General features: G+C 49.3%; 1 protein-coding gene across 1 annotated transcript in view; it reads left to right on the top strand.

Moving 5' to 3' along the window:
- The window catches only part of LOC146861377 (digestive cysteine proteinase 2-like), a 58639-nt gene that overhangs the window by 29991 nt on the left and 10735 nt on the right, over positions 1 to 17913 (top strand). Inside the window, exons 4-8 of the mRNA XM_085645681.1 lie at positions 3087 to 3259; positions 10864 to 11104; positions 11845 to 12043; positions 12475 to 12668; positions 13223 to 13314. Of these exons, the coding sequence (XP_085501807.1) occupies positions 3087 to 3259; positions 10864 to 11104; positions 11845 to 12043; positions 12475 to 12668; positions 13223 to 13314 (899 nt within the window). The remainder of the gene's footprint in view (positions 1 to 3086; positions 3260 to 10863; positions 11105 to 11844; positions 12044 to 12474; positions 12669 to 13222; positions 13315 to 17913) is intronic.

Here is a 17913-nt window from a genome sequence, read left to right as displayed (position 1 = left end):
CCCTCTGCTCTAGAGAGCGGCCTGGGGGGGTTTCCGACAGTGCCAGAGGAGGGCCCCTCATGCACGACTGCTCCAGGGGTCTCTGCCCCACAAAAGCACCCCTCTCGGGTGCTGCCACAGCCAATGTGTGCCCCAGGCACCAAGATGGCATGTGGAGTGCACACTTGGTGCCAAACTCCAAGGTGCCCAGCCACTCCGAGCACTCCAGTTCTGCAAAGTAAGGGATCCCTACACCACTCAAGTGGATGTCGCCTTCAATCAGCAGGGATCCCACACTCTAGTCATTAGGTGTCATCCGCAAGCTTTTGGGGATAACCTTCAGCTGCAATCTACAGGAACAGCCAGGTGACCCACCCGCACCGCTGTCCGACCATGAGTGCACCAGCAGGGTGCGATACACACTACAGAATACAGATACTCACTGCTCTTACCAGGATCCTCCAGCTGACCAAAGCAACGATCAGACCTCCAGTGTCTCACCAGCTTGACCCACAAACTTGGCAGACCATCAAGCCCTCCGCATCAAAATGGCTGCTGCGATGCACACAGGCTTACCAAGACAAAACGGCGTATGAGGTGCTGCCGGCACAGGCCATTCCCCAAATGTAGATTCAACCAATGCAGCAGTGGTCAGGGCGTCCTTGGAGAGACTGGGCACCAGGGTTGACCCAAGGTGTACCACCAAAACACAGCAGGCAGGCTCCACACTCCCTCAGACTGTCGGATGGTGCCGCTGCCTCCCCTAACTCCACACAGTCTCCTCCTCTCCTGGGCAGCACGGACAAGGTCCCTTTAGCTGGTCAGTGCAGCGCTGCAGAAGGATCCGGTCTCCCTTCAAGGCTCCTGATCAGAAGAAGTCTCCGGCCACTCCAGCCAAAGCCCTCGGCACGAAGGCCACTGTGGGGTCCATTTTCATGACAGCCCGCCCATGCAGCAGCAAGGTGAGTGCACGCCGCCTGCCCTCAATCATCCAGGTGCCACAGCTCTGCCCCCGAGCAAAGCTCAGGGACGCAGGTCACATGGATCGGCTCTGCTCAATGTCCGCTTTCAGGGGATGAATGTGCAGCGCGGTAGTAGCCCTCCAAATGACCGGTTAACAGCAGGATTAATTCTCGGGCGGCGGAGCTCACTCAGTGGCCATTTCGCAGCTCCGCAGGCCACGTCCCCAGGAACATTTGTTATTTAACTTTCTCATAGAACTATCAATTTCCGAAAGTCTTCACTCTCCAATCAGAATAACTCGTAAGGTGGTGTCAGTCATGCAATGCTGCTTCCGTTTCCCACAGTCTGCGTTATCGTCACTTTGATAGTTTTAGCAATTGTTACATGAGGAAAGGTTCCCATGAGAACAGTCTTGCCTCAGCTAAACTCGCTATGTGTCACACAAGGGATAGTAGGCAAACATACTTCAAGTTAATTTGAAGCACCAGACGTCAATCATTTTATTTTCGCTCTAAAGTTTCAATAGATCTAATCTTGGTGGAAATGATCCAACATGGCGTGAGGAACTAAATGAGCACCATATTGGAATCTGCCAATTTTCTAGGAGGACCTCAAGGTCGGGCTGTTGCACAGAATACTCTGCTATTAGCAAGGGTCCAAAAGTGAACCTATGTCACTGCACAGGCTAAAATATAGTTTGGTGCAAAATTCTGAAACTTGCAAATGAAGCCGTTCTAATAACCTTTCACTACTCTTTGTTACTCTGATATATTGAATTTATTTGTTCCAAGATGTAGTCACTTTTTTTATACTTTCTAAAACTTTCTTTTCATTTGCATTTAAACATGGTCTAAATTGAAATTTTAACATAAAATAGGTCTGTTTTTAAATATGTGGTAATTTTTCCCCACTTCTGTTTTGCATAAATCGGCTTTCATCTGTCATTGTGCTGTGATAGGCAACCTTGACTTTCAGTGGGGGAGGGTTTAAAATGTACCACCAGCAGTGACTGGTTAACCATGAACTAGTCTGTTTACTCTCCATGACTGACTCTGGTCATGATATTACTGCGGGAAAACAATGCAGTGCTTTTAGCAGACCAATTTCTCCCCGCCAAACCATCTCTCGCATATCTTTCATTGATCTCCTATAAGTTATTGTTGTCCAAGGACCTCCTGGTTCAAAGTGGGTATTTTCATATGGGTTTATTGTAATGCTTCCTTTCAGCATTGCTATAGATGCCAGTTTCAGACCCAGTCCACTGTCCCTGCTGACCTGAACCACATACTTTGCCTAAGACTACTACAAACTTGTCAACTTTTCAATTGGCTGGTTGAAAAATCAGTCCCTCGCTCGCTGAAGGCTTTGGAAATGCAGACCCGCCAGTTATTAATTGGTGGCTTTTTCAGTGCACTGCACTCAGATTGACTTTAGCTGTATTCTTAATCTCCTCCACCCCGTTGCCTCATGTTGAAATGGGGCCTGTGACTAAAGTGAGTTACCCACTCTATTTTCATTGCATTTAGGTACTCCTTTTACATGTGTAGGGGGCATCCAGTAGTACCTGCAAAAGCAGGGTTCTTCAAAGTGGGGCTGACTCTTCAGCGATTCCCAAAGGGGGGGCGGCAGGCTTTGGCTGAAAGAAGCATTATGCAAAGTCCCTCTATAAATGGGCCACCACTCTTTAGTCACTTGTATGCTTGCTGGGAGAAGGTGTCAAAAGGAAAGGGCTCCAAATATTCTTCACGGAGCACCTCAAATCACTCATTCTCACTGCTTTGACTTCTGTGCACAGAAGTGATCGCAATAAGTCATTTGTCAGTTTCGTGCATCGCCCTTAATCAACAATATTTTTTTTCTACAGTTTGCGAATCAGTCCTACCCAGAAAATGCCAGTGAGATGTATGTGGATGTTGTAGTTGCAAAAGTTGGTTTCTGTTACTACATATTTGAACCTGGTTTCCACTTCTAGTTTAATCAATGGCAATTTGTAATAGAACTGTTTGTATGCTCAACTGAGTAACATAATGTAGTTACAATCCATAGGTACCTCCTCCCTTCCCTCAGGATGTGAATCTCTGGTAAGGCCAATATGTTGTATGTTATGTGCATATTACCTCAAACATTTTCACAATCTCCTTTAGGACAAGTTGTGACCTACCAGCATGGATTCGAGGTGCCCTCTGGCGTTGCTTACAAAATCAGTCCCGAAACAACCGAAACTGAGGTCAATGTCCGAAAATGCTTCCAGGTCAATGGCACTGGCCAGGATCCGGTCTTGCCTCAGTCAGTTTTGCCCAACTTGGAGGGCTTCAAGGTGAGGCTTCAAAAGATCTCCTGAAGTTTGAATGCCCTATAGGAGCAATTGGATGAATTTATGTCACTAAATGGTCGTTTTTATTTTTTAATCGCCAATAACTGCTGTTTAGAAAGTGTGGTGACCATTGAATGCTTGAATGAATTGCAGCTACTCTTGATTATTCCGAGTCCCTTTCCTGTCCACTTTGTTTGGGTTTTGAGGAAGTAATTCAGGAAGTGACCGGCTGCATTTGAGGATGTGGTTTGAGCAAGGAACCCAAACTTGCTGAGCTGGCCTAAAGTCTGACGCTGACTGAGCACCACACGTCAGACCCTTGTGATCTGTTCCCTAGCCACATTCCTCTGCTCTTACATTTGAGGTGCACTGGTATAGTTCTGGGGTATTAAACAAACCATCTTGACAACCTTTAGCCCTTACCACCCTTTACGTCGCAGATTTGATCGAATTCCAACTAAGCAATGATCAACACCACATTTTCCTTTACTAATTTATATGAATAAATGTTCTAACTAAAGATCAGTTGCATGGCATCAAATAGATTATCAGAAACTGTGTCAAATTGGATGCTTCTCTCCAAAGAGCACACATCCGTCTTCACACGGTTGATGGATATTACAAGTCCCTGTCTTAATGAAGCCCAGTCGGACTTTCTCAGACCTCTGTCGAGATCCAACCCGAACAAAGACCCGTTAGCTGTGCCCACGCCTTACCTGTAGATGAGTGTTGGATAACGATCATTCCTGTCAGACTGAAGGATTCTATCAGTCACTTCTGGAACCCATCTCCCCAAAAGATGGGAACATCTCCCGGCTGGAGTAGTTTTTTTAATCTTTAAGCCTTGCCCTAGGGCAAATTAGGACTGCTTTATTGTGGGAGTTAATTTCGAAAAACAAAAGTACAAGGCATGTAACGGAGAAACAAATGGTACTGTAATCAATGGTGATCCTGGAGTCTAATCATTGATGGAAGCGATCTGTATCACAAGCACTCCTTTCTAGTGTGTGTGCGCTAAAAATGCCTATAAACAAGCAGCCTTGTTACGTTTCTCAGTCTGCAGCAAGTGAGGTCGGTGTCTGCCTCTGTGCTTTATTTGGACTGTTCCCATGAGGCACAGGGTCAGACTGATTTGCATATGGCCATGTCTGAACTGGGGTGGTGGAGTGAGCTAAAGAATGATGATGGGTTAAACCCAGATCAGTTGACTAGGGGGTGAGTGTTTGATTTCCTCAAACGCTCCGTCCATCATCCCCCCCCCCCCCCCCCCCCCCCCCCTTGGTATCGCTTTATTTGAGAAAGCCACAGCTTGTTCAGTGCCTAAACTTTAGGCAGTCTGTTTACACCTTCGAAACTCCCCTCAGTCAATATGCTTTTCTCTCACTTGTAGAGAGCATACAAATTATTGTAAGGGAAAGGTGTTCAAAAGCATGAAAAATGTAAAGTACATGACGTCCCAAAAGAGAACCACTGTCCCAGAATGTATCCCTTACAATTCATGATCGATAATTTTAGATTTCAAAAGTGTTCCGATCCTAGACGGGTAAATCGGTTAAACACGTTGTATTTCCAAAGGATTATTTTCTACCACTTCCTTCAAGGCAAAGGCAGAATCTAGTCCACTGAATCACCAGATACTTTAAATGTACAAGGGTTTGTGTGGAACCATTGGTTATATATTAATCATTTAGAACCTTTTTAAAGCTTTCCTTTTTTGTTAAAATAAAAATTATTCTGGTACGGACCTGTGGTTTCATTAGGTAGGAGTGAGATTTAAGGAAAGGTATCCCGTTTTGCATGGACTGTTTTTGATAAACAGCACTAATGTTGAAATAAAATGTGAACCTAATTTATATGACTATTGCTGAATGGAAAAGTATGGGGTTTAAGCAAGAGGAAAGCAAAAGATGGACCAGGTTGGTTTGGAGGCTGGCTCTTCCAAACCTGTGAAGACTGAGGAACCTATCTGACCGCGTGGACTGGGTACCCACCCATCAAAGTACACCTCAGTTCACTTAATTGTGCAGGGAAAAGTTTGAGTCCAAGAGTACTGTAAGGCACGAAGCATTTTCTACACTTGCAAATTTATTTCCCTCTTCTAGGCAAGCTTTAAGGGTGCAGGGTCTACACTGTATGTACGTACTAGACTGACAATGGAGTAGTACTTGCTAGGGACCCAAGTTAAACCAAACACTGCGTTATCCAAAACTTTGCAACAAGACCCCTCCTACACCTCTGCCAGGTGAAACAAAAAGGTTTGCCACAATTTTAATGGCTGTGATGTGGGTAACACTAAAAGAATAGCAGTGTGCTGTAGCTGGTTTGTGGAATATTGGGTTGTGCTGTTGTCTGTACTGGAATGGCAGTGTGCTTCAGATTGCAGTGAGGTTTGATGTAAGTGTCTCAACTAGCTTTGGTCGTTGGGGGCGCTAGGTGGCGCTGGACCGTCATGGCCGCGCTTTAGTGTGGCTCTCGCCAGCCGGGCGACAATAAACCCTGCAACAACATCCTACAGGCCAGTTACCAACCTTCAACCGATACCGATGGACAGCTAAAGGTCGCGGGTCCACTCGGTGCGAGTTCCAAGTCCGTGGGCGTCCTGGCGGTGAAGATATTACCCGTTGCGGACGGGGCAGCGTGAGGAGCGGACCTTCGGAGCGGAGGCTCCCAGCAACGCGAGACCGGGGATTCATCGGGCCCTGCAAGCCGCGGGGGAGTCGTGGACTGTGGCTGGCGCGGCGGACGTTCTGCTGGACAGCCGCGGTGGGCCTGGATGGCCCCCTCCCTGCATCGCGAGTGCCGGTGCCTACCTGATGTGCCGGGCGTGCCAGGAACGCGGAGGGGACCTTGCTGCATCGGGGCTGCGGACGTGGTGCGTGTAAGTACCCTGCCTGCCTGCCCGGCCGGACCGCACTGAGGCGGAGGAGCGCACTTCTGGGCCCGGGGGTCGTGAGGGTGCCGTGGCCGGGGGCACCAGGAGCTGCATCGAGGTGGGGGCTGGTGGCAGAGCCCCTCCACTGGCGCTGAGAGGTGGCAGTGGCCCTTACCTGACGGACGTCTCTTCTGGGCCTGGCTTGGTGCATCCCCCGGTCTGAACCTCGTGGCCTACGGAGCGGAGTGGCGCGGCCCTGTCCTTGCGGGGGCTGAGGAGGTGCTGTGGCTACACGGAGCGCCTTGAAGCCAAGCTGAGCTGCAGAATCCTGGCGGCTAGAGGGGACTGATCGTCTGGGGAGCTGGTGTTGGCGTTGTGGCCCCTCGAATTGGTGCTCACGTAGTCGCACACAACATTGAACTCACCTGGCGGACTAACTCTTGGAGATCTTGGCTCTCGTCTGAAGCCGCCATGGGCATATCGGACGCTAAACAAGCGACGCTACAGTTCAACCCCCCCAAAAAGAAAACGCGCGCGCTGCCTGCGGAGAGTTGGGTCCCGGCGAGGAGGAGGAGGTGGACTGGAAGGCTTTCCTTCTCTGCATGCAGAAGAGCTTAACATCCATTGACACCAAAATAGACCACATGAAAACGCGCCTGGAGGCGGTGGTACACCGGCTGGACCAACACGGAGAGCGCCTGAAAGAGGCGGAGGGGCGAATATCGGAGCTGGAGGATGGCGCAGTGGCTGGTGCAACTAAGTTGACGCAGATGGACCGGCTGCTCAAGGTCATTGCCAACAAATGAAGATTTAGAGGCACGCTCCCGACGGAACAACGTTCGCCTGATTGGCCTTGCGGAGTCCAGCGGTGGGGGCCGTATGGAGGATTTCATTGAGCGGCTGCTGATCGATAAATTTGGAAGGGACTCTTTCTCGCCGCAGCTGGTGGTGGAGTGGGCCCACCGCTCCTTGGGGCCTCGTCCGGTCCCTGGGGCCCCTCCGCACCCTGTCATCATCAAATTTCTGAATTAGAGATCGGGACGCTGTACTGCGCCTGGCCAGGGAGAAACAACCGATCCTGCATGAAAACGTCACCATTTCATTCTACCCGGATTTTACCCAGGCAGTGCAGGATGCCCGTCGGAAGTTTACAGGAGTAAAGAAGAAACTACAGCAACGAGACATTCCTTACTCCATGCAATATCCAGCCAAGCTCAAGGTCACTCATCATGGCAAGCCCCTTTTCTTTGGCAATCCGCAACAGGTGGAGGACTTTCTGAAAGAACAGCCTTCTGCGGCCCCTCGGTGACGCGGTCCTGTGACGGGATCGGGCTCCAGCTCTCCGACATCTGCACCAGACTGAGTACCACTGTTCTGGTTCATGTTCTGTATCTTTCCCCCTTCATGTGTCTTTCCTTCTTCCTCGGCACTGCCTGCTCCCCCCCCCCTCGCTCTTGATTCTTCTCTTTGAGTGACCTGTACTTTGACTATGGAGCTGGGGGATCATGCTTTTAGGAGGGACCGTCTCCGTTTGCCCAGTGTAGGACTGCCTTGGCCTTTCGCCCTCTCTCTCTGATGTAAGGGGTGAACAGACATTACTGTTTGGGGACCCGTATGTGCTGTCGCCTACTGTTAACGAGGTACTGGTCTGGACATTGACGGCGGAATTCGCCCAGGCACGTGACACTCACTTGCTTCTGGCGGCCTTCACTTCACACTATTCCACGCTATACTCTACTACTAGGGTCGGTGCACTGGACATGGACGACTACCTTCGGGAGCTCACACTGGGATGGCTCTGACCGTCAACGGGAGTTCCTGGCGGAGCCGATCGGCCTGGAGGAGGTTAGAGATGCGATCAAACAGATGGCTCCGGGAAAGGCCCCTGGCCTGGACGGGTTGCCCATGGATTTCTACAAGGCGTATATGGATATCCTTGCTCCGGGAGGTCTTCCTGGAGGCGCATGAATCAGGCACACTTCTCCGTCAATGCAGGAGGCACTGATTACCTCCTTGTTGAAGCCTGGGAAGCCGCCTCAGTGTTGCGACTCTTACCGCCCTCTCTCGTTGATTAATTGTGACACCAAAATCCTGACTAAAATACTAGCTAACCGGTTGCAGTTGTCACTGGGAGGCCTGGTGTTATCTGATCAAGCGGGATTCGTCCCTGGCAGGGCCACTTCCAATAATCTCCGGACGCTATTCTCCATCATGCATAATGTAGACCCGGATTTGCCATTGGTGGCGGGTTTTTTTGGACGCCACCAAGGCCTTCGACTCTCTGGAATGGGACTATCTCCACTGTATTTTGCGCAATATGGGCATGCCGCTGGGCTTCACGCGCTGGATTGATCTCCTGTATGACCGGCCGGTCGCTAGGGTGGGGTTGAATGGGCAAATATCGGACGCCTTTGTGGTGTCGTGGGGTACCCGGCAAGGTTGCCCCTATCTCTGCTGCTGTTTGCGGTGGCGATGGAACCTCTGGCGGCCCGGCTCCGTCAACATCACCGAGACAAGGCTCTGCGCTGTCTTCAGCGAGAGGTCCTCATCTCCCTATACGCGGATGACATCACGCTCTACATACGTGATCCCGCTGCCAACCTCAACCCTATCCTCCGTGAGTTTATTCGCTTCGCGGGTATGTCTGGTATCCATATCAATTGGGGAAAATCCACTATTTCCCCTGACTGCGGCCGCTCAGCCGTTCCCTCTGGACTACCCTCTACGGTGGGACAGGGATGAGGTTCGTTACCTGGGCATACTTCTCTCCCATGACTGAGAAGAGCTAATGCAGATGAACTATGGCCGTACGTTTGAATATGTCCGGGCATGCGTGTCTAGATGGATCACGCTGCCCCTCCTTTGCGGGCCGCGCTTCCCTAATTAAGATGGTGGTTCTTCCGAAACTCCTGTACCTTTTCATGAATATCCCATATTACCCTGGCAAGTCCTTCTTTCGTCTTTTGAGGTCTGAGCTCATTCGCCTGGTCTGGGGAGGGAGGAGGCCGCGTCTTCGTTGGGAGGTGATGACTCGTCCATTCGCGCAGGGAGGGCTCGACCTCCCGGACTTTGAGATGTATTATCATAGCGCGCAGGCCCACTACATTCATCACTGGATTCGCCCCACTCCCTCCCTTCCTGCCGCAGACTGCTGTGGAACATTGGCTGGTTGCGCCTATCCCACTGGAGGGAGCGATACTCAGTACACCAGAGACGCATACGGCGTACTGCTCCACGATTTCGAGTTCCATTCTGGCGTGGCAATATATTGCGAAGGTAGCCCGCACACCGCTGCTTTATTCTCCACTGCTTCCCCTGGCATACCATCCCCGGTTGCCCCTTTTACAGGAACAACTGTTTAAAAACTTTATGGCCAAATTCCACATTACTACATGGGGGGGGACCTCTATCATGACGGGACAATTCCGTTCCCAATCTCACATGTTTGCTCACTTTGCACCCACTTTCATGGACACCTTCCTGTATCTCGGGCTTCGTAGTGGTATTCGAGCATTGACGGGGGAGTTTCCTAGTGAGCCACCCACGCTGGAACCCTTGCATCGGTTACTTAAGGCTACCACTCCGGCACACGCAGTCTCTACCCTATACCACTCGCTACGCACTACTCCAGACTCCTTGCCTTGCAGGGCACGTACCAAATGGGAGGAAGACCTAGGACTGCCCATAGATGACGAACTCTGGAGCTATTGCTGCTTACAAACCGAACAGATCTCCTCCAGTAGCAGGTTCAGGGTGATTCATTATAGGTTTTTACCAAGGCTCTATTGTACTCCAGCACACATGCATAGGGTGGGCATTCGAGAGGACCATCTATGCTGGCGCTGCCGCTGCCGCGGGCGGACTTCCTTCACATGACGTGGGGATGCCGGGAGATTGATGACTATTGGCAACAAGTATATTCCGGCGTTTCCGAAATGATAGATGTCCCACTGGCACCCTCTCCGACGCAGGCACTCCTGGGCTATACGAAAACCAGTCTGCAGATTTGCCACTATCTCCCTTCTTATGGCGAAACGTCTGATAGCCTGCAGATGGGGACGGGGCAGAGCTCCCAAATTTAAGGATTGGATCGGTGATATGGTACACTGTCAGGATACTTTACTTCGATATGCTGAACTTCTGCCTTCCGCTTCTAGGCCAACTGACATCTGGGGTCCCTTACAGGCATATCTGTTGTCACACCCACAGACATAGCGAGCCTTCCTACCCGCTTACCCCTTAACCTTCCTAGACACCACTCCTACGGTAGTGGCACACCTTCTGTCCCTCGGCCAGGCAGCACACGGGGATGGGAGATGAGACGGTCATTGTGCGCCATTGCGAGGCACCTCTATACCACTGATGCATGTTACTGTGGGTAGACCGTTTCCCTGCAAAGTATTCAGTGGTTGATGGGTGGTGGTCATTCATACTGGCATGCTAATTATCCTGCTTCTTATGCCGCAGCTGGCCCCTGGAGGGTTGTAGGCAGGCAGCTGTGTTTAACATTCATTTACCTTCTCGTATCAAGCCGCCGGCCACAGGATGGTTGTAGGCGTGGGGCTGTGTATTTCGTATTCATGCTGAATAAAGGTTTTGGAAACATCAAAAAAAAACTAGCTTTGGTCGTTTAGAATTTGATGTACAGATGCCGGTTACCAGGGCTGGTACTTAGTCATATTTTGATTTATGTAGTGTCCTTTGGAACTTTATTCTCATACTGTTATTTTTTTAGCCCATCCGTCAGGAGCACTTCCACAGGCGGCCTTGCACGGTATGGCAGAACGTGACTACCTGGGGCAAGAAGAGGAATGTTTACACCCTGTGGGTGACTAACAGCAGCAGTGGGCCAGTCCCTGTGCACTATGAGATGAGGGGGTTCAACAGCCTGCTGGGCTCGCACTATGACAAGTATGAGGTGTCTTACCACAAATTCTCCAAACGTTTCTGCAGCCAGGTCTTCAAGCTGCCAGAGGGTAAGTATCCTTGTGGGTACCTCTGCATGGAGGGTGTTGCAACTACCACAAACTGTGGGGTAGAAGGACCAGAGGTCTTGTGGTAGATTGTATGGGGGGAAATCCATTATTGGGGTTTGAGGCTGTGAGCAACTTCACTTCCTTGTGCAGCTTAGCCATTGTGTGAGGTTAGGGATGACTAGGGACCTCCAGTAAGATGGGCTGTGATCTGGAGCACACGCCAATATGTATGGCTGGGCCCACATGTAAAGTGTGAAGTTAGGAGTCCACTAATGGGGAAAGGAGTCTGTCATGCCAGCTGGCATTTACAGTTCTCTTTGGGGCACTGTGTGGGACCAGTGTGGGTGGCCCTCTAGAAATGCCTAAACCAGTTTACCAAACTAAGTTTAGTTGTGGTTATGCTCAGCCAGCAGACGCAGTCTTTGGAGTCAACCAGTATCCATTTCTCCAAAGCTTTTAAATGTCACCATGAGAAGTTGGAAGAACATGTGCCTGGCTATAGAGCACAAGAGAAAATCTGAGGTTCACGAAGGATTGTGAAAAAAGGGGTTCAATTTAGAAAACTTTATTTTCCTTGTGAAAGGTGGAGCAGATTGCAAGAGTTTGTGGAGCAGGTTTATAGTCGCAGAGGTATGGCATTTGCAGATAATTAACATGTTGAGTGAATGATTACAACTTGCAATAGAAGCTTGAGAGCAAGAGCTGTGACTGAAAGGAGTTTTTGTTACATGTCTTACTAGAGTTAACATGTGAAGGCTTTCCTGGGCCTGGACTTGAGCACAGGATCCTGGCCAATCCCATGCAGGACTACTTTAACCAGTATGAGGAGGTTGACCGTGCACATCGGCTGTTCAGCCACTATACCGAGCAGTATGGGAAGGAGTACAGCATGGAGAAGGAGCTGGAGCACCGCAAGCAGACCTTCACACACAACATGAGGTGGGTTTTGACGAGTGCCAAGCGTGCACAGCAAGCGAGCTGGAGACCAGTGCAACCGGGTGGGAGTCTGAGCACTGTTTTTCTAGGTCTCTGGAGAAAAGCCTTAAACCAGCTTGTCTGCATCTAGTGTTCCTGTTGACTAACCTTTTTGTAGCTTAAAGACCAACTGTATCCGGTATTGGAGGCTCGCTGTACAAATGGAGCCCTAGCAATAGTGTCATTTTGGCTGGTCTAAGAATTCTATGTATTGTATTCCAAGAACAGCCTAGTTATATCAAACCCACCAAGGTGTGTAGCCTGCAGGTAACTGGATCAAAGTTTATAGGGGTACTGCTGAAGTTTATTTCTTCCCCTCCCAACCCGGAGTTCCAAGAGTAGGTTATTCACTCAATCTTACACTTTTTTTTTTTTTTTTCTCTTCCACTTACCAGATATGTACATTCTAAAAATCGGGCTGGCTTATCCTACAAGCTGGCATTGAACCACCTGGCAGATCGCACCTGGGATGAAATGTCTCTGATAAGAGGGCGTCAGCCCAGTCGCAGCCCCAACAGAGGACAACCTTTCCCCGATGAACAGTACCACGGTGTTACCCTGCCTGATGACGTTGACTGGAGGCTTTATGGTAGGTGTGAATTCAGGTGTACATAATGTAGTACATCGTGGGTTTTTGCTTCGTGTTATGACTTAACTTGCTGAGATGATCAAAGGAAGTGGTGGGGTGCGTGGTTGGTTTACTTCTGAGTTGGTAGCTTTGAAAGACAGTAGGCTGAGATGGGGCCTGACATGCAGCTGATGGTTCTGAAGCCCCAATCTGATGCCATGAGTAGAGAAATGGAAGGCTTTGCTATTAGCTGGTTATACCATTCAGTAAAGGTGTTTAACTTTGCTTCATTTGGCAGAAGAGATGTGTGAATGTGGCCATCTGCCAGGGGGGCAGTCCTACCTGCCCGTTCACCTCCTAACCGCTGTTCCATGCAGCTTTTCAGGCCTCCAACTTTTCAACACTTAATGTCCATCTTAGATTGTCAGGAGTGCAAGAGTGGCAATTTCCTTAATCATTCATATTGATTAGACCTGTGGAGTGCTAATTGCATCCCCTGTTAGTCTTTGTCTCTTCTTGGCTAGCATTTTACTTGGGTGTTATAACGCATGATTGCTTTCCTTTCCACACCTCAGGCGCAGTGACTCCTGTGAAGGACCAGGCGGTTTGTGGCTCCTGCTGGAGCTTTGCCACCACTGGAGCATTGGAGGGGGCCCTCTTCATGAAGGTGAGTGCTAAGGATGTAGAAAAAAGACCAGTATCTAATAAGGAGACACCACAAACTTCAACAAAACAGAAGTTGCTTAACACGTGATATTGCATGTAACCTCTTTGGAGCAAGGGAGACATCAGTATGCCCATTTGAAGTTGGAACGTGTGACCAGTCATGAGAACTTTTGCTTGATAAGATCATAAGCTCTTGGAGTTGCATGTTGCTGCTACAGGGAAAATATTGAATGTCGTCTACTGTGCTCTTGGAGTACAGCAGAAGAAACTCAAAGGCTGTTCTTTTGAGGTCCCTCGCCCAGAGTAACCTATAGTTACTGTAGGTAGAGCTGAGATTTTAATTTCCTAGGTGCAAAGTTTGAGGGCGCATTATGCAGCATAGCTATGGAGAAAGCAATGGCATGGTTGAAGTCTACTAGGGTTTCAAACATCACGTATTTAAAGTGAGTATGTGGGGGGGGCAGGCTCGATCTGGCTCGGTACATTGGAAAACACCTTTTCCGTGTTAATAGGGATTCAGGCTGGGCTTTTAAAAATGTAGCTGAATCATCTTGTCGTATGACACATGTACCAACCTCTGGGTCCACTGTAGGCACCAAATATGTAAAACACTTTACTGTATGCCTTTGTCGTGGTTTCTATTGTTTTTCTCTCGCATGTGCTGCCATAATGGAAACATGGAAACGTGCTCTAATTCTGCCACTTCTTAAAAAGCCCTCCCTGGATCCTCTGCTCCCAGAGAGCTATCGTCCTATTTCACTCCTGCCTAGTTTGGCCAAAGTGTGTGAGAAGGCTGTCACATTTCAACTGACCAATTATGTGGAGGTGGCTGGCGTGCTTCATTCTGCGCAGTCTGGATTCCGGGCCTTCTACAGTACCGAATCCGCTCTGTTGGAGGTCTCGGAGTCAATTCGCGAGTGTCTGGACGCCAGCGGGAGAGCGGCACTTATACTGCTGGATCTCTCGGCGGCGTTCGACACGGTGCCCCACGCCAAGCTCCTCGACCGCCTCTCGGACTTTGGAGTGTCTGGGAATGTGCTGCTCTGGATCAGGTCTTTTTTGGAGGGTAGGTTTCAGCAGGTCTGGCTCCCTCCGTGCGCTTCGGCTCCCCTTAATGTCACCACGGGGGTACCTCAGGGGTCGTCACTCAGCCCTCTGCTTTTTAATATCTATGACTCCACTGGTTTTCCTGGCGGAGTCCCTGGGGGCTAAAGTGATGGCCTACGCCGACGATACCCAACTGCTTGTTTACCTGGAGCAAAGCAGATGACTCGATGGTCAAACCTCATCAGTGTCTGTCTTCGGTATTTCAGTGGTTGGCTAATGCACAGCTTAAATGCAACGAGGCTAAGTCAGAAGTTCGGCTCTTTTCCCTCTGAGTTTAGAACAAAACTTTGGCCCTCGGGCTTTCCATGCCCCCCAGCGATTAATGGAGCCGTTAAAAACCTCGGTGTTTGGTTTGATGATAACCTAAACTTTGCCTCTCATATTAAACTTACCGGCACATGCTTTGGGCTTTTGCGGAGTCTTAGGAAGTTCCTTCCCATGCTCCCGGTTAGGGCTAGAGAAACGGTGGTGCGCGCTTTGCTCTTATCCCGTTTAGACTATGCCAATGCCCTCTTGGTAGGGAGCCCTGGTTACCTTGTATCGAAATTACAGGTGGTCCAGAATTCAGCAGCCCGACTTCTGGGCGGACTGTCCTCCCGGCAAAGTGCCCGAGACCAACTGCGGGTTCTTCACTGGCTCCCAGTTCAGTCTCGCCTTAAATTTAAAATGCTGTCTATTGTTCAAAAAGCCCTTTATGGTCTTGGCCCCAAATATCTTCAGGTCCGATTCTCCTTTTACATCCCTAGGAGACAGCTGAGGTCTTCCTCATTGTTGCTTATGCAGACCCCCAAATTTGAGCGGGCCCGCTTGGGGGGGCAACTCCTTCGCCCGTAGAGCTTGCCTTGCCTGGAACGCCCTTCCTCTGTCTTTGAGGGCCATTCGTGATCCTCTCTTGTTCAGGAAATCCTTGAAGACCCTGCTGTTCTGATGAATTTTGTGGGATTGTTGCCTTTTTTCTGTTGCTAGCGCCGGGACACTCCCGAGTATCTGTGCGCTCAATAAATTTAAATAACCTAACATAATACTACGTTTTTGGACAATGAGGAATTGAGTGAATATGCATCCGCTAGGATTGTTATATATAGCACTTCCTACCCTTGACATTGAAGTGCTTTCTAAAGAGTAGAACGCTACTCCAGAACCTGAGGTTAGTAGGTGGTAGATTAGAATGTGTTCTTGTGCATTAGTTGGGTTTATACTCTTGAATTCTTATGTGTTTAGTAGTTTAGAATGATGGGAATTAACTTTAAAGGGGAGCGTAGTAAGCTGTTTAGGTCTCGCCTAGGCAGCGCACATGCGTTGCTCTAGGAGATGACCTTTTAGACATTGGTCAGCTCTTTTCAAGTGCTTGTGCTGGCATCCACCTTGGGGGAGCGAGCAGCGGCGCGTGTGCTAATTGAAAACAGATGACCGACGCGCTGCTGCTCACTTCCGCAAGGTGGATGCCAGCAAGAGTGCTTGAAGAGCGGTTTGCCTGCTCGCAGTAGCGAGCATCCGCACACGTGGACCACTTGTTTCAAATTACGTGGCCGCGTTTGTCACTGATAACCAGAAAACTAATGGGCAGCTAGGAAATGCATAGCAACACACACGAAACTACGCTTATCTCGCAGCGCTGTTCAACAAGGCACAACGCGCAAGCCTAGAAACCACTGCTTGTTTCAGTGTGCACCTTACAATCTCTACCACATGGTGTAACCTACAAAATAAACACGTGTCTGCTTGTGTGGTGACAGAACTGCAGTTTCATTCCGCATAAAACCTGACTTTCACAACCTTCAGGGGACATGTCTTACTGCTTGGAACGTCTTTTCTAGGAGCTGTAACACTAAGACACGACCGGCTAGCTGCCTGAACTATTTAAGACCAGTGTATTGTACCACCTGAACCCAGAGTAGGCCTTTGCTAGGATAGCGCCCTGGGCGGAAAAACATTTGGTGCTCTCGCTGCTGCTTGTGAATACAATTAGCATCGGAGCACTGTTGTGTTCAGGGGTCAGCCCCTGAATGTCTAAACTACACCAGAATTGTTACTTGCTTCAGAACACAAACACGTCTGCACCTCCAGCGCCTATCTGAATCACACATAGCTAGCGCCTCCCGCTGGTGGAGCATGTGTTTTGGAGGGGGTGGGGTTGTGTGTGGCAGGCACGCAACGCCCATTGGGATCAAAGGGTTTCAGCCCTCTTCCACCCACCCCACCCCTGTCATGTGTGGCAGCCCAGGCTGAGACAGCTTCCTGACCACACCCAGAGCCGCACCTGAGTACTTCACAGTTCTTTAAAAGACCATTCGCTTGTAAATGAGGCCTTATTGTTTCACCCCTCTAGAGCCCCTGCATCTCCACTCTAACTATTGCTGGAAGAGTCACCCTCCTCCCCCAAAAAATGTTTTTAGCCCCTGTCCCCAATGTGGCTCTAGTTGAACCCCTGGTGAGTGGCAGCAGGGAGTGAGAGGGTGAAGGGAGGATAAAGCTGTATGAATGAGTTATAAAAAGGCTTTGAGCTCCTGAAGCCAGGTGCTAGGCACTCTGCTTGCTGCATGCAAGCAGACAGCTTTTTACGCCCTCTCTGAAGTATGTCACCATTGGCCTGGACCCAGCTTGCCCATGCGAAAAGCCGACCCTTCTGAAGCAGGCAACATGCCTTCAACAACTAACTTGAGATACACCTGTTACCAAGCAACACTCAACCTTCTGGCCTTTAGAAAGCTCGAACACAATACAGACCATGCAGGAGATCCTTCCCAAAAATATACAGCCATCAGGAAACAGACGTTACCCAGCCTTGAGAAAAGAAACCAACTGTTCCAACTTCTGGTATGCAACTCAAGCTGTACTATCCCCATCAACACCCAAATCTGCCTAATTTCAGAACAAGCCTTGATGCACGTGTTAACCCCTGTAATTCAATGTACTGGCCTTGAGAACACTACTTAAAGAACAAGCATTGGCATAGGCAAAAGGTCTCGCCTTTGAGACCTTATGTGTTTAGTTATCCAGCACAATATCCTTGGTGCAACCTCAACTGTTGCATGGTTGAACACTTATAAGATCCGAAAGGCGAGACCTATTGGCTATGCCAATGCTTGTATTGGGATGTAGTGGCTGTGTGCTTTTTAGCTGGGTGACGTGGCTGAAAAGGGAGGGGACGTTTGAGAAGGATGCTTGGGATTTGTAGTAGTCAAATCTTTGGGATTCATCTGAGGGTTTCTTAAACAAAATAAGATTCACTTCTACATGAATGACACTTGCTAAGGTTTTATTGGCTGGAGAGAACCCATCTATATAAATACCCATACATACACAGACTCAGTAATATTTACATGGTCTTAAACTTATCTTGTGAGGTATGCAAATATTTCATGCCATTTTAAAGCTTTAGTAGCAAGAGTAAACTTCTATATATGTACAAGTAGCGGTGATTATGACTGTTGTACATATCTTGGGGTGTAACCTACTTGGCTCAGGAATAGATCTCCTTACAATGAGGAGT

This window comes from Triturus cristatus, chromosome 3_1, assembly GCF_964204655.1.
Source record: "Triturus cristatus chromosome 3_1, aTriCri1.1, whole genome shotgun sequence".
Taxonomy (NCBI): Eukaryota; Metazoa; Chordata; class Amphibia; order Caudata; family Salamandridae; genus Triturus; species Triturus cristatus.
This window is presented reverse-complemented; position numbering and strand designations above follow the sequence as displayed.